General features: G+C 41.2%; 1 protein-coding gene across 1 annotated transcript in view; it reads right to left on the minus strand.

Moving 5' to 3' along the window:
• Positions 1-2970: 2970 nt before the first annotated feature.
• Positions 2971-26264, minus strand: part of coro2ba (coronin, actin binding protein, 2Ba) — a 34113-nt gene continuing 10819 nt past the window's right edge. The window contains exons 2-12 of the mRNA XM_053422917.1: positions 13718-13918; positions 8191-8307; positions 7007-7156; positions 6552-6716; positions 5911-6027; positions 5692-5796; positions 4750-4846; positions 4553-4665; positions 3909-3999; positions 3693-3832; positions 2971-3136 (exon numbers count right to left, since the gene is read on the minus strand). Coding sequence (XP_053278892.1) covers positions 3002-3136; positions 3693-3832; positions 3909-3999; positions 4553-4665; positions 4750-4846; positions 5692-5796; positions 5911-6027; positions 6552-6716; positions 7007-7156; positions 8191-8307; positions 13718-13918 — 1431 coding nt within the window. The 3' untranslated portion in view covers positions 2971-3001. The remainder of the gene's footprint in view (positions 3137-3692; positions 3833-3908; positions 4000-4552; positions 4666-4749; positions 4847-5691; positions 5797-5910; positions 6028-6551; positions 6717-7006; positions 7157-8190; positions 8308-13717; positions 13919-26264) is intronic.

Consider the following 26264-nt stretch of genomic DNA (forward strand, 5'->3'; position numbering starts at 1 on the left):
TGTTTGGATGTTTGTGGTTCTTGTGCAACAACACTGACGTTTTTCTTTTCAGCTATTTTATCAGGCTTTGTGTTTGTAAACGTTCTGAGAGGTTAAACAGAGCAAAGGGAGCTCCTCTCTGCTGCTGAGGCTCCTCGTCAGTAATCCGACCAATATTCCTTCATGATTGTGATGTCACGCGACATCTCCATGGCCCACATTTGAGTCTGGCCCAACCCCCCACAGAGCCGGGGGCATGATCAGTCCCAGACGGTTTGGTGCAGTGTTCAGGGTTTGAGATTTAAACGACATGTTGGCTTTAAACAATGTTCGTCAAACCTGAAGCTACATATTCTCTCATAGCAGTGATGTGTATACAAACCCCACCTGATTAAAAAGGTTTATATCGATTGTTTGTTGTAGGTATTTGGTAATAAATTGATTATAATAACCAAGTATTCAAACCAATGTCGCCTGAGATCTCTGCAAAAACGACAGGAAGGAAGATGCTGGTATCATAGTTTACATTTAAAGCAGCTCAGGTGAAATTTAAGCAGACTCCTATATTTCCTACATGTGCTTGTAAGTGATTGACCAGCCACAACATAGTGGGTCAGCTGGCCAATCAGAGAAGACTGGGCTTTATCAAGGGGGGGGGGGGGGGGGCCTTAAAGAGACAGGAGCTAAAACCAAGTGTTTGAGACAAAGGGTGAAAAGAGGAGCTGCAGCAATGGACACCTTAAGGAAAGTCGTGTGTTTTCTGAACAGAGAATATAAAACTTTTAAAGTAATAACACAAAAACAAAGGATGAACCTGAATATGAGCAGAATATTTCTCATTTAATTCACCAGGTATTTACTTTTCTCTTCTCATCCAGGATACACAGACTGACATGTGATTCTGATCGCTGCACATTAGACCTGTGGTTTTAACAAAGATCAAACTGAGCAGTAATATAAACCCAAAGTTTTCTTCTTTACTACAAAGTTGATCAGGTTCAGTGCCAGACACATTTGGAGGTAGTGCCAAGGTTAACACTAGTTTGTCAAAGCCCACATGCCAATCACTTCAACATCATCATTTCAAAACCATTACATCTTTTACATGTCATTAATCCTGCCTGTCCACAAACAGCCATTAGATTCCATTTCTCACTACAACAACATGAGAGGCCCTGACCCCGTCGGGTCCGTCCTCGTCCTCCACCTTCTACCTTCACTGCAGCCTCTTTATTTCACCTTGGCAGTAACATACATTTACCATGAACGTGGCTTTCTATGGAAACGTCCGACATTCACATGAGGAAAAAACTCTGCTCTGTTTTTCTTAATGTATGAGATCGATCACCTTTTCCTCAAAACTCTTTTATCTCTGAGAACATTGAAGGAAACTTGTACAATGTGTGTTTTGTTCCAGTTTTATTTGGTTTGGGTTTGAGATATACTTGTATACTTGTGTCTCTAAGTAATATACACAGCATTATTATGTTTGTCGGATTTTACGCAGGCACATCAGGACTTCTGGATTGTTCTGAAGGAAAGTAAAAGGATTTTGAGTATTTTGAAAAATTAAAGCAAAATAAAGCAGAATGTTTCTTTTCTCAGGTGAATGCATAACGCTTCCCTCGTCTTCTGATTGTTGAACTTGTGTAAATCCATCATGAACAGAATCAGGCAAAATGTGACTGGGCTTCATGGATCATGATACACACGGGGGTGCTCGGCAGAATTGTTTTAGTTATCTGCTTGAACCTGGTCGCTGAAATAACACATCCAATCACACCAACTTCTCTTAAATCAAAAAAATGATGGTAAAACATAAGAGTTTAAACATGATGGAGTTTAAGTTGATGATACAAGAGGAAAAGGAGCAAATGACCTGAAGTCTCTAGAGCAAAGCTACACATCTACAGTAAACATGTCTCAGTAACAGTTATGTTCTTAGATTAAATGTGAAAGGAGGATTATTGTTACAGTTTCCTGTGAGAAGAGCCGAGAGCGAATCTTCACACCTTCTCTCGAGGTTCAATTCCAACATTCAGCAAAATCTATCAAGCGTCACATTCATTACTTGCACATCCGCCACGTCGTACAAAAACAATGAGATTAAACAAATGTACAAGTTAATGGCTAAAAAGGTCGAACGTGACAAATAAATAGAAGCAAATATACATTATCGCCCTCGGAATCAGCCTGAAAAACCAATAACAGCCTGCAGAGCTTCCCTTGAGATGAAGTTTGAGTCGGTTTAGTCCGACACCTCTAGATCCACGTGTCCCCTGCTGCTCTCCCACCGTTTAAATAAAGGATCAAAACATGGTGAGTGAATGAACTATCCCGTCCTTGGTAAAAAACTGCATTTGGATACAACTATGTGTCAGGTGTGGATTTACAGCCGGGTGAGGAAAGATGTAAAAGGATAAGCAGCTCGGTGGAAAAAACACAATCCACGTCTCCGAGCTCTCTTCACGTCTGTTTGGTGCGAAGCTACGTCACGTCGGCCATCTTGAGATGAGGTGGCAGCTCGCAGCCGAGTGTGTCTGCAGCAGGGGCTAAGGCCTTGGGGAAGAAGACAAGTAGGAGCCAGAGACGAGTCTTTCGTCTCTTCCAGTTTTTGCGTGGACAAAAAGGCAAAGTGAGGCAAACATCTCGACGCTCTCACCAGAAATATGCAATAACTGATCATTAACGCTCGACACAATCAATTTGTAAAAACGGATGATACCAAATTTGATTTGATTTCAAACTTTCACTGTCGTTTAGTTTGTGTCAAGGTGGAAAAATCCACCGACACGTCCTCGTCTCATTATTACAATATTCCGGGAAATCGCACCAGCTAAGATATCGAACAAATCGTGTGCACTACATATATCCAGGGGCAGCAGGAATGGAGTTATGATATAATGCGATATATCAAAAGAGCAGAGTTGGTGGGGGGCGGGGGGGGGGGGGCTCAGAAGCTTGTCGGAGGTCAGATTCGGAGGCAGAGGAAGCAGCTGTGTCAGTCCCGGAGGCTGCGAGGTCACACGTTGTTGGGGCTAACGTTCTTCAGGTTGTTGAGCTCCAGCTCCAGTTGGCGTATTCGCACGTCCTTGGTGGTCAGCTCCTCTTTCAGCCGCTTGAGCTCGTCCTGCTGCCGGAAGAACATCCGCAGGAGCTGCAGGGGAACAGAGACATGTTGTAGCAATAAGTTGGATCATGTCACACGTATGTATCACATAACATTATATAAACTGGATATGTTCAGGATTCATGATGTGATCAAAAGCTGAAGAACTTCTGATTTCAAAGTCAAGAGTGAACTTTACATTTTTACTTTGACAAATTCTTGAATTAAGGTCCACTAACAAGATGTTTCTGCAGCTATTTTTTTATATTATTAATAAGTTACCAAACTATCCAAACTTTATCTTCACAATTCTTTCTCTTATCTTTATTCTTTTGACTTTGCATCCCTGTTAGTTGCAAGAGCCTGAACAATATGTAAACAAATTCCTATACCATTTTATCAATGTAACCATAAACAGAAAATAAATATAAAACAGAAATGCAACCAAACAAACCAAGAACTTGTGAGAAAATAAATATAAATGCATATTTATTGTTTCCTATGGAAGATAAAAGTTGTACTGACACCGATAACTTGGCTCATATCTTCCAATTGAATAAAGTTTTACTGAGTTCATCTTTGACCTCATCACTTCTCCACACACCTCGTTCTCTGTCCTGGGTGGGACGTTCTCCAGCAGGTCGATGCCGTTCACCACAACACTCTTCTTCTCCTTCACTGGGGCCTTGAACACTAACTGGTTTGGCCGCTGGTAACCTTCCTTCAGAGACATCAACACTGGGTCTGTTTGTACAAAGGGAGCAGAGCATGTAAAAACCAACACGACTCACAAGTCCCACACGTCTGAAGTGTTGTTTACCTCTGTCGATGCCGCTCAGCCATTCGCTGGCAGACAGCGCCGGTTCTGTTCCTGCTGTCATGGGGTAGATGTCCTCCTGGTATGTGTCTGACTGTAGGAACCAGGAAAACAACACATGCTTTATTGTTTTCTACAATAACATTTGCCATAGTTGATTATCTGAAAAATTATAATGTCTTCAGCAAAAGCAATCTTTATTCTCAGTTCTTATTTTATCAGTAGCTGGCCTCTTGTCTCTGTTTGACTTTTGTCTTCATGTTTTCATCCCTGTTTGTCAGCAGGATTACGCAAAAACGTGATATGTGAATATGTGATTTATCGCTTTCTTTAACATAGTGAGATTTTATTTTGAAATGTTCACAGATTTCCCAGGGAATACCATGGTTCTTGATGAAAGAAACAGAACAATCATTTTTTTGGTTGAGGTATGGGGTCTGCTGTGTGTTTTAATCTCCCCTGTCCTGGTTTGCTCTCTGCTATTTACAAGAGACTGTTCTCACAGTAGATTTCTGTCTGTTTCCTCCCACAATACTGGAAGTTCTATATCATTATGGGCCAGCCAAATGTGATATACTACATAAATAATTAATAAGTACAAGAACAGAGACGAATTAGTTGATTCCATTATTTCATTTCACTCTTACCCTCCTCGGCACGATCATGGAAATGGGCTCAATCAAACCCTTCAGGGTGACGAGCTTGTAGAAGCGGAACACCTCGCAGGCCGACACGTCCAGCCCGTGCTTCGGCATCACGCCTGGGGGCGAGAACAGAAGCATGTGGTGACTCTGTGTGCTCTTAGCATGTGAGATCACATGTTAGTGATGCACACGTGACTCACCCAGTCCTTTCTGTGGAGCCGGGGACCTGAACTCCATTAGATACTGCAAGTAGGGCTTCTCCGTGGTGATCTCAAAGTAACGGATGTTACCGTCGCCCTGCCGAGACACAGAGAATGAAAGTAGTTCCTCTTCTAAGTTGTTCACATTAGATATTTTAGTGCTCAAAGTTTACTAGAGCCTCTGATTCCCAAAGTAAAATGATGCTGCTTTGGATTTTGCTTCTTTAAATATTTACCTCTGCCAAGGAGGTTGTGTTTTCATTGCCTCATGTCTGTTTATTTTATTTTTTTAAACTACTCAACTGATTTTCTTGAAACAGAGAAGAGCAAAAATAACTTTTTAACAGATTCAATTAAGAGATGTATTCTTAACATTGAGATTTAGGGCGTTTTTTCAACAACTTTTGTGTTTTCTCAAGAAATACTGCAGAGATCTTTATGAAAAATATTCTATGGGGAGTGTTAATATCAATGAACAAGCAGAATTTGTAGGAGATCCTGAAAATAATCCAGATTTATGCCATGATTCAAAGTTCAACGTTATTTAAACAAATGCACAGGAGACAAAGAGGGAATTAAAGCTCTGATAACTAACAACAGCTTGTAACTGCTTCATGTGGTTGACTGAACACTCCTCCCTGACAAAGGACCAGCTGTCTCTCTTCCTCCTTCTGCTAGTGTTTGTAAAATACTTGATGAAAGTCAAAAGACAAAAAACCACAAATATAGTTTTCTACAGGTGTAATGTAAAGGATGTAACTCAAACATGATTTATAATGGGAATAGAAACATAAACCTTTCATGGACTAAGTTTCTGACCTTATAGCCGTCCTATTAATGTCAATCAAAACTATGATGTGGTATCCAACAGTACATATGGGAAATATTATAGTAGTTTAATATAAAGTCAATGTTATTTGCACGGTCAGGGGAAGTCCTAACCTTTCCTGCCAGGTACAGCATGTGTGTGTCAGCGTCGTAGAAGGGAAACAACAGCCCTGAGAGGCCGTCTATGTCCTCCTCCGCAATTGGCATCGACAAATCCTCCTGGGAAGAGCAGCACACTCACAGAATTAACACACACACACACACATGCACACAAACACTTGCTCCCCCCACTCTGGCATTATAGGCCTGAGCCATATGGAGGCGTTGTCTGACCTGATCCCACAGAGCGATCTGCCGGGTGTTCCAGCGAGAAACCCCCGTGGTGAGCAGCCGCTTCATGTTGCCCAGGAAAACCACTCGGTTTACACGGTGGTTCTTACAGCTGGCTTGCTGCAGGATCAACATGCGGAGATAAGACAAAGTTTCAGTGCAACATGATCGCTGACAGTTTGTACACAGTTAAAGGTCCAGTGAGGAAGATTTAGGTGAAAGGGATCCAGTGGCAGAAAGTGAAACTGAACATAAAATGTGTTTCATCTAAACTGTACGAATTTGTTTTCTCTACCATGAAATGGCTTTATATTTACATCTCTACGGAGGCCGCCATTTTTTTTACAGTATTCAAAAGTGGACAAACTAACACCTTTAAACAAATTTGGAAGGTTTGGCAGGGGGAGGGTTATTCAGCTGCAACATGCAACTTCACCACTAGGTGTCACTAAATTCTACACACTGAACCTTTAAGTCAGAGTTTTACATGTTGCAAATCATTTAAAATCCTTCGAATGTATTTCACTTGTTAGGGCAAATAAACAGATTAACAGTCAGGTCACATGGTTATAAAAATATGTATATTTAGGAGTTCTTCATGTCCACGCACACTCCAATACAAAGATCCGTCCCCTCGCTCTGACCTGCAGGACTCTGCCGGAGCGCGGCTCGATGACTCGCAGCGTCTTGTCCTTGCAGCTGGTGGCCAGCAGGCTGCCGTCCGTGTTGAAGGACATGCTGAGGATCACGTCGTGGTGACAGTCGATCATTTTCACCGGCTCTCCGATCTCCAGGTTCCAGATCAGGATCTGATGCGGCCGGGAAAAGATTGTGTGATTGTGTTGTGAGGTTGTGAATGAAGACTGACTTTGTCTGGTTGTGGTTCTAGAGACACAACAGTGTCTCTGCTGATTCAAGGTGAAGTACGAAGAATGTCTAATAGCACTTAAATGTTTCTTCTTGAAATGAACTCAGTAACACACACTGATGATATCCAACAGTATGTTAGTATATCAGAGGGATAATTTTAATCTCTGTGTTGGTTATGTCAGTCTATGCACAGTGTGGACTTAAACTTGTTGTGTTATTGTTGTGTTACCTTGTAGTCGTAGCCGGCGCTGAAGAGGATGCCGCTGCTGGTGGGATGCCACTCGATCAGACCCACACGTCTGCTGTGACCGTACAGCTCCAGCACGGCCTCATTCATGTTGCGCCTCAGACCGCCCTCTGGGATCTCCCATACCCGCACCTGACACGTTCACACGTTCACACACACACAATATATATGTGAATACACAGCGCAACACCATAAAGCATGCACACAAAACACAAATATTTAAGAGCACTTTCAATTGAGCCTGAACGATTTGAGCCTTTTCACTGACATATCGTATGCTCCAATTGCTTGACGATGATTAATTTAAGTTGAAATGTTTATTTTCTTAATTTAACTTCTTATAAGTGGGTGCATTTGTACTTTTTCATTAAAGTTTAATATATCGGCTAATATATCTGAATTGGGAAATATTTACTCCCTAATATTGACATCAGCCTGATAAAATCTATATTAGGTCGGGCTGTAATCCTTGTATAACAGGTTAGTAGGTGAATTATGCAGAACACGTTTTTTCATCTTATTACCGTGAACTGAAAACATAATCAGTGAGACGCAGCGATAGATCCCTCTGATCAAACACACCTCTTGCTATCGATGCAGGCCGCTGCATTAGGATTAGAGTGGATTATAGTGATGGCTCCAGCCTCTGTGTTGGAGCAGAGGAGATTATCCTCTAAACAAGTGAAAGCACCGGACAGGACTCTGTGCTTTCACTCTGCTGGACTCTATCATGTAACAGGTGCAGGTACTGGGAGGAAAAGGGCCACCGGGGCTCTTATGGTTGATCATGTAACATGTGAGTGATAGTGAAGGGGATGTGATTTTGTGTCTAATTTCATTTATGTAAGTCCTCTAATGGATTAATGCCTTGCTCAAAGTCATTTCCCATCTGTCACTTGCCATTTTCAGGGCACTGACCCATAACAACATCATCGACCAGAATCCAATCACAAGCCTGAGTCCAGTCTGAATCAGTGACCCTGTGACTGAGTGAATTGAATGAATACTGGATTGATGACCTGTTTGCCCTCAGGGCCTGTGGGCCTTATTAGCTGCTGTGGTCGTCAACCTCAGCAGATAATAAACTCACAGTTTTCACTAAAGCAGTGATTTCCACATCCTCACAGTCATGAAGGGATTCTGTGATTCTCCTGTGGTTCACTTACCGACGTGTCCTCGGAGCAAGACGCGATGACGTTTTCAAAGAACGGATTCCATTTGATGTCCAGCACGTTGCCTTGATGACCACACACTTTTGGGTAGTGAGAGTCCAGGCGGCCGGCCTGAAACACAGAAAATAAATCTGGATTACGTTTTTTTTTAAATCACAATCTCGCACATTATTGGACACAATCAGTTACAGGATGTCTGAGAACATCTGCAAAAGAATCCTCCAACGGCAAAGACATAGGTATTATAGAGACGACATGAGATGAGCCCTTGATGAGCATCTTGTTGCCAAAAGTGGAATACACATATTCCTGTATCTGTAGCTGCACTGTACACGTACGATAGTGAGTTTGCTAGATTTTTGTTGCATTACTGGAAATACTTCATTTTGGCAAAAAGTCAAACAGCTTGTCAGCATCTTTGATTAATTTCTTGACCACTAGACTCTGGCACAGTCTAAGTACTAAATGAACTAATCAGTAATTCATTATTTTGTTAGAATACACTCACTTAAATATAAATGAAGCTACTTCCGAGAGACGACAGTGGTAAATATTGCAGAGCTCCTGGTTGATGGTGTTTTCTTGTTGGAAAACAAACGCAGCCGTTGTTGATACGGAAATATGAATGAAGTGTTTTCAGTTGCATTTGTTCATTTTGGATGAGATTAGCTGTCGTGGTGAGCAGCAGCTCTTCAGAGAGAGTAGGGGATATTAAATCAGCACAGAGAAATATGGAATCAACTTTAAAATAATAAACCATGAGGTATGTTGTTGACACTATCAATTACAGATGACAAATTAATGCTAGGGCCAATGAAATACAGTCAAAAACTTGGATTTATAAGACAAAGTCTCTGATAAAACAGCTTGTGTCATAGATCCAACTCAAATGCAGTAGAACATATTGCCCCGATACCAAATAAGCAGTGATATAGGGGATAAGAATTTATTAAATCTGCATTCCCCTATTCAGATGAAACAATTTGCTCATACTGACGTGAACATGACAAACTAATAAAACATGACCCCAGTTAAATCACATCAGTGAGAAGATACGATAACTCCTGAGCAGAACAAAACAAAAACAGACCTGGTTATTGAGTGGGGACGTCTGAGGCACATTGTTATTGCAATAACCCACTGAGTCCACAGGGGGGCACTGGCTCATAGCAGCACAGACTGGAACCTTTTGACGTCTGTCGTGATGTCATGAATGTTTGATGACTTCAATCCACTGACCCCCTTTTTTTTTTATTTCCTCAGAGATTTGTTCTGCGTCCAGCCGCCTGATGTGTGTGTGTGTGTGTGTGTGTGTGTGTGTGTGTGTGTGTGTGTGAGTGTGTGTGCAGACGTAAGCACTGTCCTCACTAAACCCTGCAGATTCACTCACTAACTCTCAGGCCTCTTAGCAAACTGTCCTATGAATAATTAATCATTTACTATTTTCAGTAAAGTCGAGAAAATGTATCACCGGTATTACTGCACCTCAACCTTTCAACTAAGAGTTAAATACATGCCCCCCCCCCCAATCCTTTTCTTAACTAAAGTTACACATTTTAGTTATATAAAATATCCAATTCCTGATACAGCTCAAAGGACTATTTGATACTGCAAAGTAACTGAATCAAGTTTACCGACCTAAAATGAATTTTGTTCAAAAAAAATCCAGCTCATCATCCAGATCCACACCAAAGCTCACCTGTTCATAGATGTTTGCTTCTATAAACAAGATCTCTGCATAAGAAATTCACAAAAAGCATAATATCATTGCTGAAGATGATTATTATCCATCTTAGAATTCCAGAATTGTCTCTCTGTGTGTCTCACATATCTCGAGAGCTGTTTATCTTATCAGCTTCTCACTTGGCACGTGTATTGTTAAAGGCCCAAGGAAGTGGAGTGAGGAATTCCTGTTCGATTTGGACACAAGTTCAATAAAGAGGTGAACAGCTCTTTGTGCAGCAGCGGCGGTGCAGCGTCAGGCTTCTGTGGACAGAGTCCTGAGTCACCACAGGCCAAACAAACAGCTCCTTCCAAACAGGCAGGTTTAGCAGGATGGGAGAAGAGGATCTAAGATCAGCATTACATGTTAAAACCAGAGGAAAGAGCGTCCGATGAAATGAAGCTATGAGAGAAGAGAAGGACCGAGTGTACACAGAGTACAAAACCATCAGCATCATCCATTACCAGAATCTCACACACATCACATAATTTCATCAGATGTAACAACATTAGATATGTTGTAATTTCTTGACGAGGAAGATGGTGAAGCCACAGCTCTGTGACATCTCTCTCTTGTTCCTTCCATGAAACTTTGAACCCTGAAAGATTCTCACTGTGCTCGTGCGGAAACTCAACGTAAACACATTTGTAAATATCCGGAAAGTAAATGCTTTTTCTAAAGATGACTGTAAGATTTTAACACGACCTTGAAACATTAATAACCCTGGATCTAAGGGACTCCTGATTTAGCTGCAACTAATTACCCGCGAAGAAATGAAGTCTGATTGAAACTGCAGGGTTCAGAGGCGCAAGAGGTTTTATAAGGGATTAAAAAACATGACGGGACTTGAAATTAATAAAACTATTGTTCATATGCACCTCCACTGCTTCCTATCTACCACAAAATACAAATAAAATAATAAGAAATATAGCCTGTGACAGGAAAACCACATCAGGGCTCAGTGTCGCTCTGCAGCTCGTTACCTGAGACCTGCAGGTGACGTACAGATGTTACAGCTGCACAGGCATCTCACATTAACCCATTATACATGTATATCCTCACTAATGTAAACTACCGCTGCTGCTCTATGATCACAGTGTCACAACATTCAGAACATTCAGAACAATCATGTTTTGAAAATATAATGTGGCTCCAGTGGCTGTAACGTGGATGAACTGAGGAGCTGCTCATATTTTAGTGAAACTATTTCTTTAATTTTGCTGCTGTCGGTGTCTTTGAGGACATCACTGTTGAAGTCTGTAACTCTGAGCAGAGGATTAACAGCAGACTGTGTCGGGTTTATTCTCCCATATGAACAACCGCTGCTCCCTGAACTGAAAAGACAACACGGGCTGAGTCATGTTCAGTAAATCAGACAAATTGAATTTTCTCAGAGCTGTGCCTTGTATCATGTTGACGGTTAATGCATGTTCCTGTAGCTCCATATAGATGTGTATATATAGATGTATGTATGTATGGGCTCTGCAGGGTGTGGACAGTCAGCTGGTTCACTTCCTGTCACTGGAGCAGTTGTTTCACTGTACAGTGAGAGACTTGTTTACAGTGCTCAGTGACAAATTCTAATGAAATGGTCAGATTACTGTAACCAAGAAACAGGCTTGTTTTTGAATGTGAGTATTATCCATCACGTGGTGGAAATACCCTTATAAAAAATAAAAAATAATCTGTAGAGCAAAGGACACGTGAGAATCTGCTGGTAAAGAACAGAAAAACAGCAAAAACAAGTATATTAAATGTGCTTAATATTAATTTGCATTAATATGATCGCAGCTAATGCTTGAAAACTCACAGAAATGACGAAATATCAAAAACTGTTGTTATTCTGCTGATAGACTGATTGACCACTCAACTGATTCAAGTTGTAGTAGTAACTCTATAGAGATAGTAAGTGAGTCAGAGAGCAGCAGACTCACTGCTCCCTGTTCCTCGGAGCTGATGAATAAGTGTTTGTGACCTTGTGTGTCATTTCCTGTGCCGGGCCGGGCGCCAGGTGGTTCACCAGCGGAGGTCTGTCCTCTCGCCAGTGACGGCGTCTGGGTCTGAACCATAAGGTCGTCTCACCAGCTGTCATCATCATATCACGTCTGCTACAGACATACCTCTCCATTTAAAATAAAGTCACTAGTTTGAGAGTAAAATTAGATTTAGATTTTTTATGTTTACAGATTTTTGTCAACCTTGTTTGAAGATGACCCCAAACGATCCTGAACTTTTGTCATTTTTTGACCTTTTCTGATCACATCTCCTAAAAAGAGCTGACAGCCATAGACTCTGGTTAGTGGTTAGACTGGTTAGATGACTGGTGACATCCATCTGTTCAGCACACCTCCTTTTCGTTACAAATATATTCAGCAGGTTGGTTTCCTTTGGATAAATCTAATCTATAACACAAACATATTACACTCTAAATGTATGATGCTGTGTTTGGAAGGGACCGATAATCTGAATATTTAAAACCCACAAACATTTCACCACCTCTTTTATATGCTCCAAAAATAACCATCTTCTTAAGGAATCACTTAAGCTTTCTGATTGATTGTTTTGGCGTGAGGACTCTGCATTAGAAGCCGTCATCTGTTCTGCTGCTGAATATGATGAAAGCCATCTCTGAACCGCTAAGTCAGCAGAAACCACAGCAAATGCTTCGGTGCAATACACTCACTAGGAGGAAATCGATGATTATGATCTCTGGACGGGTTAATGTGGAAAGAGTCTTGACGCAGCATTAAAAATAACTGTTATATGAGTTTCAGCTCATGAATTATGAGTTACTGTTGATAATCATGTGCAATAGGTGTTTTTCAACCCTATAAGATAAATATGTCACTAAACAGAAGTGAGAACACTTGAGGAGAAGATTTTTCTTTTGTTTAGTTCCTGAGACATTAACTTTCATCAATCAGCAATAAAAGTGAGAACCAACACATCGGTATAAGCTTTCTTGATATTCCTTCAATTCATGAACTGAAGGAAATGAGCTCATATCCTCAGTACATCTGTCACTAACACAAACACTATCAACTTATCCTTTCATCATCAGTGATTAATTAAATTATATTACACAACATAAATATTTAATTGGAGTTACCACAGAGTAGTTACATCGAAAACCAGCGAATAAGACCAACTCCTTTTGTCTATGCAAGCCACCATTCATAAATAAACACTGAAGTTGGTTGTGTCACTCCATGTGAAGCTGTGTCTTCAAATTTAAACGCTCAAAACAAGGTTTTGAAAAAAGTATGTTGTTTGATCCTCAGTATATATTAAAAACTTGAATATTTAAAAAGGCTGATATGACTATAGCACTTTAATCCAACTCTCTGATGCACACACACACACACACACACACACACACACACACACACACACGCACACACACACACACAGAACAGCTCATGATGTCGTACAGTAAAATTCAGCTGAGCTCTCACTGAACACTTGTTGATAACAGACAGACTGGACTCTACTCAGCAGCTAAGAGCTTTTCAAGCACTTTGGCAGAGTCTCTGTTAAAGAGGCAAAGCACCAACTGGTTTCTCAGACACACAATGCATCATAACCAGTGGAAAAAGAACTCGTATTGCATTCAACACTAGATTCTTCACATCAAACCCAGTGTCAACACAGCAAATCAATTAATCAATTAATCACTTTACCCTATAAATCTGGGGTAAAGTAAAATGTGTAGCTTTAAGGTTTATCTTCCGTTGAGCAAATTAAGTGTTTGGCATTGCAACAAGCATGAGCTCAAGAGAAAAAATGGGAACCAGTTACCTGAACCACAGGTATGACGATGAAAGAGCCTCCGCCCGAACTCTCCGTGACCACCGCGACGAACTTGGAGTTGACGGCACAGAAGTGGTTGTCATGGACGTTCTTGGTGATGGGGACACCGTCGAAGCAGTGCTCCCGGTTGGTGACCTTCCCGTAGACATTTCGAAACTTGGAGCTTCGGTAGGTCGGACGCCATGACATCTGAGGAGGAAAAGGTAAAATCATAGTTTTTCTCTCTGATTGGAGCATCCATCCATCCAATTACATGTCTTGATCAAAAACAACCCATAGATCAGAGATGTTCAAAACACATTTATATTAACCTGAGAGGAAAAGTTTCACATTTTAGTTGGAACCAGACAACTTCAGGCATTTTAAATTTTGCCTGATACGAATAAATTCATTTTCTATCAATTGATGAATTGATGATTTGCCTCAGGACCTTTGTGTTAAGATTCTACATCTACTTTTCATCTGGTAAATGTGTAGAAATAAACCAAGTAGCAATTTTAAACATTTAATAAACACACCAGACTGAAACAAATAAGCTTAACAAGCTCATTTAACCTTTCTTCCACATTGGTAATGTTGCACCCAATGATGGCTGAAAAGAAAGAATCAGTGAAATTCTACTGTCACATTGAGCAAACCCACAGTTGCAGGGTGGGTTGTCCCATCTGTGCAGACATGATAACAGTCACACATGCAGTCGTGTGAAGTCGCCCAAATTGGTGCAGAGAGTGAGACATTTGAAACAAGATGAAAACTGTTCTGATGCTTCATGTTAGAGCCTCAGAGGCAGTGATGAATGGGACAGTATTAAAGACCTTCTTCCACATAATCCCAAAATGATGAATCTCTGACGAGCACATTACTGCATGTGCTGTTTGCTTCACTCAGTTTGAGTCCATGCAGATCCTCCACCAGAGAAAAGCAGCCTTTGTTCGCAGCCACCACACAAAACAAAAGAGAAATGGTTACGCTCGACTCAAGAACTTTCTTTTGTTTGGGACTTCACTATGAGAACCCATCGAAGGAGCGCTGGACTTTTGGCTCAAAACTTGACTCAGCCACAGGAAGTGGAAGTGAAATGACCTTTGTACCACAGGGGAAAGTTGTGGGGGATTTCTCGCTAATGAATTTGAATACTTTAAAAAGAAAGTCTCCTGAAAAAATCGGATCTGATCACGGGTTTCAGGGACATGATTGATGGAGACTTAGTTCAGTTCAGGAGACGAACTGAGGAGGAAAAGAGTTTTAGACTCATTTCGGATCATTGGCAGCAACACTGGATGACTGAAGGCAAATCCTCTATTCAGTATTGTTCCCCGGATGGGGGGGGGGGGGGGGTAATCGTGAATATGCAAACACAAACATCCGATGACCATGCTGCTGCCGTTGTCTTTCCCTGTTCGGGTCCATCTCACAAGTCGCCAGCACCGAACACATGTGAAGTTTACTAAGTGCAATTCTTCACCTCCACCAAGGAGATGGTTTGTTTGTTTGTAAACAAGATTACACGAAAACTACAGAACAGATTACCACAAAACTTGGTGGAAGGATGCCGAATGGATCAGGCAAGAGCTCATTCAATTTCTGTGAGGATCCAGATCAGTGGGTGGATCAAGAAAGTGTTCAATCACGTTCTTAACATTGCCAGATTGGGCTTTTTTTTTAACATTTCGACAAATTTCCAAGCGAATAATTCATGGTCTATGAAAAAATTTGACAAATTAGGGGAACTGATATCAATGAGTTTGTGTATTTCGGTGCAAATTTCGGTTCCATTAAACTTGGTGGAAAGATCGGACATGGGCCATGAAAAAAAAAAAAAACATTTCTGTGTGGATCCGGTCAAAGGGGCAGAACCCTTTTTTACAAACATTGATCTTGATGGAAAAACTAAATATTACTGTTATTTTGGGGAGCGATGTCTTTGTACTATATGGATTTAGTGGAAAAAACATATGGTTTCATTTTTTCAGCTGCTGTACAGTAGAAATTCGGTCTAAAAACATATAGCTACCTTTAAAATGTAGCTGAGATAATGTGGATTCATAAGAGCATCAATATTTTATATATGAATCTTCAATTGGGTTCGAACGTCAAAACAAACATGACGGAGATATGAGCTCTTCTGAATGCCATCCCTGTATTATTTTTATTTCACTGAATCCACTATATTTGCCAGCTACTGTCTATGATAAGTTTATGAAATAACTTTTTTTTTTCAACAATAAATGTCACTTCCTGTGAGTGATGGTTTTCTATGATCAAAACAAAAACCTTGACCATGAGAATGAACTATACTCGGGCGGAATAAGTCCATGCGTCCAGCAGATTCCCATGTGAGCTGTCTCGACCCTCGTCCCTTGAAGGTCCACGTCCGCTCTGTAGCCGTGTCTGTGTGAGCAGGATAATGGCAGCTTGTTGAGGGATGAATGTAGAACAGAAGAGGAGCAGAAAGTGGCCTGAGGGACGGTTAGAGGAGAGAGAGACGGGGGAGACTCATCTGCTTTGAGCTCTCTCTCTTTACAAGGATGCTCATTCACGGGCCGCTGGCGTATGATACAGAGAGGATGTCTGTGTGTGTGTGTGTGTGTGTGTGTGTGTGTGTGTGTGTTGTCTTCTAATCTCACGAGTGTTTGCAGCCAACACACACACACACACACACACACACACACACACACACACACAGACACTGAGCAGTGATGTGCTCATAAACAAAAACACAGTAACTAAGAGAGCAAATGACTGTTTCTACATCACAAGACTTGTGCACTTGTGCATTCCTTCCAGGGCAACACAGCATGAGACCTGAACTATGCAGACACTGTTTTCTTGCCTATTTTCCCCATTAAAGAAAACTTTTCTATGTCAAGTTTCTACTATTCAACCCAACTCTGAGCGGCACTAATGTCCTGATGGAAAATGTCCCCTTACCTTCCCAGTGTTCCAGCGGCCTTCCCAGTTTGCAAACCTCCACCTTCCTTTCCTAACTGCCAGGATCTCCGCTCTCCCTTCCTTCCCCTACAGAACCGAGCAGACGGCATGTGTGTGTGCCTTCACTCTCATGCCTCCCCCCCCCCCCCTTCACTCCTTTAAACTCACTCTTCCCACCCTCTTCTCCTCCTCCTACTCGCACTGATGGCCAGAGGACTGTAGCACTCCCCTCCTCCCTGCTCATACTCGTCTCTCCCGTCCTGCCTTTCACTCAGCCCTCTGTGTCTCTCTCTGCCTCCACCACAGTCAAAGCTCCAGCCCAGCAGAAGTAGACGTTTTTGATTAGAAGCCATTCATCCTGCTTCCTTTCCCACACACTGCTTGTTTAGAATCAGAAGGGCCCTTTCTCCCCAGCAACACCAGTGGTTTTTCAGTACCCTCCATCATGAAGACAATCGACATTTTTAATGGGAATATAAATGTTCTGCATTTTTTAAAACAACAAATCTCATAGCAGCCGATTGGTCTTTACAAGATATTGTTTATATCCTTTATAATCAAATGTTTAAAGATTAACTGGAGCTGAAGAAAACCTCAGATTGTTCCTCACTGACGTCTTTCACTTCCAAGTTTCTGAGACGACCCCTCAGGTCAATACAACCGATGCAGGTGTTATACTGAGAATTGTGTCCCCTGGTGACGGTGTGTGCGTTTGAAATGTAGATGGAGCCCTGCAGGTTCACTGTGGAGGATGTTTGCCTTGACCTCTTTGCTTGGTGTGTTTTGTGTGTGTGTGTATGTGTGTATGTGTATATGTGTGTGTGTGTGTTTGTGTGTGTCAGTAACTGTGTCCATGTCCAACCACATGTTGTGTGTTTGCACCAGTTTACATTTACTGTAGTTTGTGGCTGTGAGGCACAGACCACTCGAGACAGTGTGTTTATTGAGTTTATTTTTCCATCTAGCCTCAGGACACTGCTCCTGCTGTTTGGTGCTCACTCAATCTTTTTCTTTCTGTTGGAGTTTTTCACCCTTTTTCCTTAAAGCAGCACATTTTCTCTCTCCGTTCAAAACAATCCTAGAAGAAGCGAGTCACACCGACCCAGTTCTAGCAGCGATATGTGTTGAGACGTTCAGATTTTGTTAGATTTGAAACAGAAACACCAACCAGCCCTCGTATTCTTACTGAAAAATGTGATGAAGCACTAAAAGACGGAGAACACATGTGTTTTATTCCATACAGCAACTATTCGCCCCACAAATAGTTAGACAGAATGTGGACTTTAGACTCTGTTTAACCAAAAGTGAAGCCAAAGCATCTCAATTGCCTTCAGGTGGCTGGCTGGAGTAAAGGTCATAAATCCTGCCTGCTCCATGTTAACGTACGGTTCATAGGTCCATCGAAACACCACATTTTCTAAAACACAGTTTAGGTTTGGTGTTAACCAGTTATTTGATGCTATAAGTCATGATTGACAGTTGAGGCTGACTCCACTACTGCAGACTCTGGCTTCAAACGTGCGACCTGGCACCATTATTCATATCCATGAATTTTGGCTTCACTTCTGGATAGTGAATGGAAGTGAGTATGTGGCGTCCATCTTTATAGATATAAGATAAATAACGGAATTGAAAATTTACGAATAAATAGAAGCTATATAAAAATCACTAAAATAGAAAACTAGACTTTTCTCTTCAGTTGTCTCAGCTGCAGTCGAATGATCGCTCGATTCCCAAACTGCTCACAGGCAATGACAACACACAGACTCAGTATGAACCACAAAAGACCATTCAGTCTCCACCAAATAAAATCAAAGTGTAGAACTACTCCAGTCAGGATTGTCTGTGTGTTGGGGCCAAATAAGGAAGTGGAACCATCTGAGCTAATGTTCTGTACAGAAAGAAAGTCTGCAGGGTGACAGTGCCTCTTGTCACTCAGACACAGTGAAGCCTCGTTGTCGTGTCACGCTCCGTCTTTTCCTCCGCTCTCTTGGCACCGACACTGTACAGTCATTTATGATGACTTCCCCTCACTGCAAGAAGTTGATTGAACAAAACGAGAGATATCCTATTGGCTCCGTTGGCAGAAATGTCCTCTCAGCGTGAAGTGGGACTCACACAGGAAGTGTCCCAGCTCAGCTGAAAGCACTGGAATGCTTTCTACGCTGCTTTGGTGATGTCTGTCATGGTGCTGTCTTATGGGACGTGGTTCTTAAAGGCTTCTGTGTGCTGTTGTTGATTATCAGAGCAAAGTGTAATCCATCAACATTACTTCAGCACGTTAAGCCAATGCACAAATGGTCACCCTATATATAATACAGCACAGAATCTTAATAAGCTCTTTCTTAAGAGGGAATCAAACTGTCATTTGACCCAAAGTGCATTAACGGAAAGGTATCACATATAAATTAACCTGGGTCAATATAGCAGAGGTGACACTAGGTTTAGATTTCAGAGGATAAGAAATTTCATCCCAAAAAAACTTCACAATTGTAATATTTGTCTTTCACCAACACTGTGACCCATGAGCTCTTGACTTTTATTTAATAAAGGCTTAATAAACCAAACTGCACAAGCTCAGAGATATCAGTTCCCTAAATGTGCCAGATATTATATCCAAGGTCAATTAATTATACCTTGGAAATAAAATTCAATGTTGAAAAAAGAAAATCCTGAATCTGCCCCTTTGCTTAGATCAGCACCAACATTTTGTGGTTTCCTCTTTGTAACACTTCTCATTGTTGAATGAAATAAAAAAGCAATAACAAAAGTATGAGCAGAAACTATAGGAGAAGTTGGGACCTCCTTTAGGGTGCACCTACATGAATCAGTATATTTACATTGTGTGTATGTGTAAGGTTAAAGAGAAAGCATTTTGTTTGTATTCATTATGCCTTTTGTGTGTTTTAGTTTTACTCTTTCTTACGTCAATAAACCTGTGGACAATGGACAACTGTCTTCAGAGTCGTGATGTCAAGAAGGAGTTTGTCTAACTGCCGAGGTGTATCACAGCACATATACTGAGGGCAGCATAATATAATATAATCATTCTTCAAAAAAGCTATCTTCAAAAATGCTTGATACTTAAGCATCTTAGTGAAAATCAAGTAAATAAAATCCTCGACCAACACTGCAGGCAGAGGCAGCTGTTAGTGGCACATGGAATAAAACAGAGCAGAATAGATTTAACACACCTGCTCCAGCAGCCCACACTAAATCACTCCATCTGGCTTTGTGTCTGATTTTCCAGACGGCCAGTTCGGGAATGTTGGAAAGGTGAAATATTTTATTTGAGCCCGAATCAATTTCAATCAGCTGAAAATAGAGGTCACCAGAGCAACTGGAACTCGACCACTTCCCATTAAGGTCTATTGTCTTAATTCTGGAGTTTATCAGACAGTTAACGACACGCACAAGACTGAGGAGTTACACGTCCCATTAAAGTGAATGGTAGGGTTGGGTGTCAGAATATAAATCAGGTCAGCTCTGTAACCAGCAAGCTATCTCTTCTGGAAACTACAGTTTACAGCCATGTTGTAAAAATTCATGGCTCCCACAGGATTATTTGTTATAACTTTATCAAAGGTCAAACTATTAACTCAGCATTTTGTGACTTGATGATCAAATATCTACAGATCTTCAATGTCACTCTCCTTAAAAATAATCTATACTAATAATCTTTATTTATTGAGCACTCACAAAGTGTTTTTAACATCAGCACCTCTCTGATCTGTATGAACCAAGTCTCCTTTACCCGTCTTTGCACCACAGATCCAGTGCTGCAGGAGCGGGGGAGTGTGTCTGCATGATGATCGGGTATTACTCTGTGATAATGGCAGGAGATACAGCAGCTAATGGCAGCTCTCAGGTTTTTACACCGGCCCTATTAAGCAGCGGTAATAGTGCAAAGAGCGCGCTGCTCAAGGACAGGAAACCGAGAAGCGCAGCTGAAGGGCACTTGTCAGAGCGCAGGAACATGGAGGAGTGGGAGTCCAGGAATCCATCCTACATAGTTTGTTGACATGTGTTCATCCTGTGAATATAATCACTGTACTGTAGTATTTCTCAGGCTTCCATACATACATACTCACAAATAACTAGTTCTAGATATTTTCTTAATCTTCTTTCTGTCCGAAAAAATATTTTTGATTCAAACACAAATCAGACACACATGTTTCTATTTGCACTTATGGTCAGTCATCTTGAAGAAAAACCTTCATAAAGGTCTTAATAATTAAAGGAATTAATCATCTCCCCTGTGTTCACTTTGGCTTTTCCCCCGGGAGTTTGATGCCACATGCTTTTTGGAGCATAATGATTTGAGCTGAGCCCCACACCCCAAATGACAGAAGGGGGTTGTAGACGCAAGGTGTGAAAAGAAAAGAAAAGGCAGAGAAACCAGAGGACGTGTGGAGCAAAGAGACAAATGACACACACAGAGAGGGGACACTGTCTCAAAGAGAAGAACGAGGGGCTGAAGGTGAAAGAGACAAGACAATAAGAAGAGAAAAGAGAGTGTAGCGACTGGATGAAATATTTAAAGAAAGGAAAACAGAAAAAAAAGAAAAGAGCAGACAGAGAGGAGGAGGAGCAGACGCGCCTTTTATCCGGCAGAGATTAAATCCCCTCTGTTAAACCACCTGGGCACTCCACAGTGTGCAGACACACACACACACACACACACACAAACACACACACACACACACACACACACACACACACACACACACACACAGATATGTTCAGAATTTAATAACTGTAGCGTCAAAGATATAATAATTTCAGTGTCAATGCTCCATTCTTAGAGCTGTAAATAAATATTAATACTTGCTATTGTTATATTGTCGGTTTTATTTATCTCTATTGAAGTTTACTTTTAATACCGTAACAAAAGCTTTGTAACAAAAGTGATGTTTGAAGAGACAAATTAATTTCACATGGCAGACATCTCTTAGAGCAAAGCTACCACCTAAAGATAATTGAAATTATGTTCAGGAGGAAGCTAACAAGCTCTGACAGGAGCGCCTCTAAAGAAAGTTGATCTATGGCACTGTCCACAACCATCAGCTCTAAAATGAAATCCCTCTGGCCGAGGTTCAAAATGAGAAAGCTAAATGGCAACGAGTCCAAAATGCAGACGCAGGAGATGCAGGAGCACTTTCATCAGATTATTTAAATCTGTCACTGAAACAAGACCACAGGAACGGCTCTGTGGGAGGAGCTATTACTTCACATTTGCTAAGAGACTGGGTTTCCAAACATGAAGGTGATGTCTGAGGAGTGAGTGTTAACAGCTGTGTGTGTTTGTCTGATTGTTAGCAGCGTTACACAAAAAACGGCTCTAATAACATGAAACTTGGGGGAAGGATGCGAGTCAGGGAAAAACCCAATAAATTTAGCTTTGGATCTGGATCACGGGACGGATCAAGGAGTCTTTGAGTTTGAGAAAAGGCGTTTTCAGGAAATAATAAATGGATCTTGATGAAAATCATATAGAAAGCATATCTAGGGCACTGATATCTATGTGTGTGAAATTTGGTGCAGCTTGATTGAATTCAAGAGACTGTTGGTCCTTGGCAGAAGTTTGCACTCTACTGAGTTCTGTTCTAGTTGGTCTGTGTCAAAGAGGTTAATTCATTATGTCAGAGAAGCACAGGTTTAAATAATTCTTTAAATGATGGTTTAATTGCATTTCAAATACATTATCACAAAGCTAAGGACTTACTGGGACACACCTATATTAAACGTGGCACAATGCAGCGTCTTGCACGACATAAGTTTCTACTTCCAGATTTCTGCAGTTGTTATTTTCCAGGTTACTGTTTAAAACAGAAAATGCTCTCGTGCCCAACTTGGCACCAATGGGCGTGTAGGTGTTAAATTGAGGTGCGGTCGGGCTGTTTTGAGGCAGTGAAAGACAATTGTGCTTTTCGCGAATAGAAACCTGGTCTGAAGTCAGAGTTCCACAGATATTTTAAGAGTGCATAATCCAGATAGTAGCATGTGCCTACGCAGGCGGCTGCACAAACCACATGCACTCAGATTTTTCACTCCCACAGATGGTCTGCATGAGAGCAAAGTGTAACTGTTTCCTCTGCAGGGAAACACACTCTCTTACTACTGAGCCAATCCACCATTATTATACCAATCTGCCACATTGCAAGTGCATCTCTGAGCATTTACAGGGAAAGGGAGATGACGCTCTGATTGGTTTATTGCTTGTTACACCCACAATACACCCATGACTTATAAAGAGGCTAAGAATAACACTTTTTGAACAAACGCCTGCTCCAGAAACCATATTTTCCACTATTAAACTAACAAAAGTGGATTTGGACACGCCCTACATACACTTACACTGTGTCCCTTAGACATGTGCTTAAATCAATGTTGAGCTTTATTCACATGACAGCAGTGTAAAATACATAAATATGTATCTGATCAGTGCTCAACTAACCCTAAAAAGGATCTAATATTCAAAAGTTCTTGCCAGCCACTATTAGTCTTCTCTGTAAAACCATAAATCCATCAAATAACTGGTTCAAACACAGCCACATCGAATATTTAAGATTATGAGAAGTTTTTACTCCTCAGGTTTCCATTCTGGTGAAAACGACTTGTTCATCCAACCTGGACGAGTCGCAAAGCTTTGAAGTTCAGTACCACAGAGCCTCTGTGTGCCAGGAGATCCTGCTCAACTACTTCAGCAACCAGATGGACTGATCACGCTCTACCTTCTCAATCTATCATTGCATTGTCTCTCTCTCTCTCTTTCTCTCTCTCATGTCCTCTCACCATCTTTATCTGTTACTCTGTCTCTCTTCGCAGGACAGGAGGGAAGGATAGCGTGAAAAAGCAAATCCTAGACAGAGGACTGTGCCAAGCCAAGTGCCAGACCATCTGCCTGGCCAAGGACGTCTCCAATCCAGAGAGCGACTGTCTAGCCTTGGATATGTGCTGCAAGAATACTGATCCTCTGATCACTAATGTGATACACTTGGAAAGACATAGAAGAATATGATCATTAATCTAAAAAGGAACAGAATACGACTAATTGAGGTATTAGAAGAAGTTATGAGTCAATAAGCAAAATGGTAATAGTATTTGAGCCACAAATACATTGACATAAGGAAAACAATACTTTGTTCTGATGTTTGACACAGTATGATATATTTTGCTTGATACTGATAGGATTCTTCCTCTGAGGACCCTGAATCAGTACATTTTATGCCATCTCTGCCTTTTGGATAAAAAATTTCCCTGTGCACTAGAGGACATTTTGGACTAATGGTGCCATTACACAAGGTAGGGTCATTGTGCGACAGTAATTGTCCGTCTGATCAACGTTGAGGTATCTTGTTGAGAGATGAACTGATCGACAGTGGCTGCAGAGGCAGGATACCAGGAGTAAAAACCTATTACACAGCGATTTGCCTGATTCAGTTACACAGGGCAATGAGATAAGCGATATCCTTGTCCAGGAACCTCAAACACATCAATATAACATTAGTTTGCAAGGTCAGCTCTCATCTATCTCATGGTTACTCACAAGTTAATGTACTCTGGTCGATTCACAATGAAGATGTGCTGTAAATACAGGCTCTATGAAATCATATCTAGATATGTTCAGTCTCTGAAAAAAAAAACAGTATTTATCTTATCTTAATCAGTTTATCATGGGTAGTGTGATGATGTAAATGGGCGACGGGTTTGGTATCCCCACTCTAGTCTGTAAGCAACCTGAGAAACTCGATCCCAGATGTGCAGTAGTGGTTAAAACAAATGTATAATAATATGCATTCCTGTAGATCTTCTTTCTCTGTGTCTCAATAACATTCTTTGAGTCAGCTTTCTGTTGAAAATGCGAAAACACACACTCTCACTCAGAAGTAGGCGGCCACCATCACCTCTGTCTCCATGTGAGAGCCGGTTAAGCCACAGTTGGAACCACAGTATTCCCACATGTGGGTGAAGGTTAATGTGTTGTGACTTTGACCTATTTCAGAAGAGCCACTGTGTTGATGAGCTCACCCAGGAGGAACTAACCACAGCGCTGCAATATTAATGCTGCTGTCACTCTATAACTGCATGTGGCTCCATATGTTTATTATCGTTTTTTACACTGTCGAGGAGGTATATTATATAGTTAATATAAAATATAAGTACCACACACATGGCTACTTCTCTATAGAAGTATGTTATTTAATGGTCATTGGTCACTCATGTTTCTCTTTCCGTTCTGTTGCATTGATCCAGGCTGTCGATCGGACCTCAACACTACAGCAAGTCGATGTGTCCCAGTTAAAAATCCACTTGTAAAACACAGACCTCGTTTCACTGTCCTCTGTGGACACAGATGTTTAATTTGGGATATTATTCCATCAGGGATTCTGTTATTGGCACCATCGACTCCCCACTGATCTGCTCGCTTCCTGAGTCATACTCATATTTACCTTATTATCTGCATCCTCTTTATTTCTGTGTCTCCTGGTTTTTGGGGGATTAGAGTAATCTTATCAAATCTGTGATAAAACATCCACGTTTTTCAAATCATCCCTGATCTGTAGACATGTGCTGTATTTTTTATGTTCCATTAATGTATGCCTAGTTTAATGCAACAGACCTGCAATAAACGCTGGCTTCATGAAAATTACATGCTTCATTCAATGCAGATTCATGTGTGTGGTCATTCTGTACGCTGCAGCCTGAGATATTCACAGGCTGAAAATAAAGATTAATGTTGAGGCTTCAAATCCTCTCTTTCCATGACACGAGGACCTTCGTTAATTTCGCGAGCTTTTCACTGCTGCTGCCCTCAGCACCTTTCCACTTAAAACCACAACTAGTTTTCTGCCCCTGACGCTGTGGAACAACGTCTCTGAGCATTTATCACCCTGAGCACAGAGGTTCATATCTCCTCTTCCCTCACAGTGAGGAGCGCTGAGAGCTGCTTTGGTCCCTGTGTGACTCGCAGGATGAACACTGAGAGTGTTGATCCACAGAATGTGGCCTCCTACATCTGTTTTATTGTTTTGAATTTATTTTAACTCATGTTCTTCTGTGGTTGTTTTATGTCAACTTCTTTTTTTTCTCTTTGTGGTAATTTTCCATCTGTTTGTTGTTTGATTGACTTCTAAATAACAAATGGTAACAGTGGTTTGATACAGAGGATCTGCTGCAGGGACCCCCTTGACCCCTTGGGCCCCTGGGCCTGTGAACTTTAATAATCCATCCATTTTTCTGGGATACTATAGTTTCTTCAAAAACACCACCAACGCAGCTGAGAAAGACTCGAGGTGGCTCTGGATCCAGAGAGGGGGTCCACAGGGACAAGAAGTGCCAACATGGTCTGATCGACCACACCCGAAACACCCGATGACCCCAGATTATATCACTGGTGATGTGATCAGGTGCACTGTGAGATGTATGTAGAGTATCTAGAGCAAGTTTTATGTATACATCAAGATGAAACAGAACAAAATGGTCAACTCTAAGTTGATGTCATCTCTGATTTGATCATGAGAAATCTTTTTAACTTGGGTCTGTAGCTAGAAAAAACAGCCAGAAGGAAAATACAACAAGCTGAGGACGTTTTTTTGTTTAA

The sequence above is a fragment of the Pleuronectes platessa genome, chromosome 1, assembly GCF_947347685.1.
Source record: "Pleuronectes platessa chromosome 1, fPlePla1.1, whole genome shotgun sequence".
Lineage (NCBI taxonomy): Eukaryota > Metazoa > Chordata > Actinopteri > Pleuronectiformes > Pleuronectidae > Pleuronectes > Pleuronectes platessa.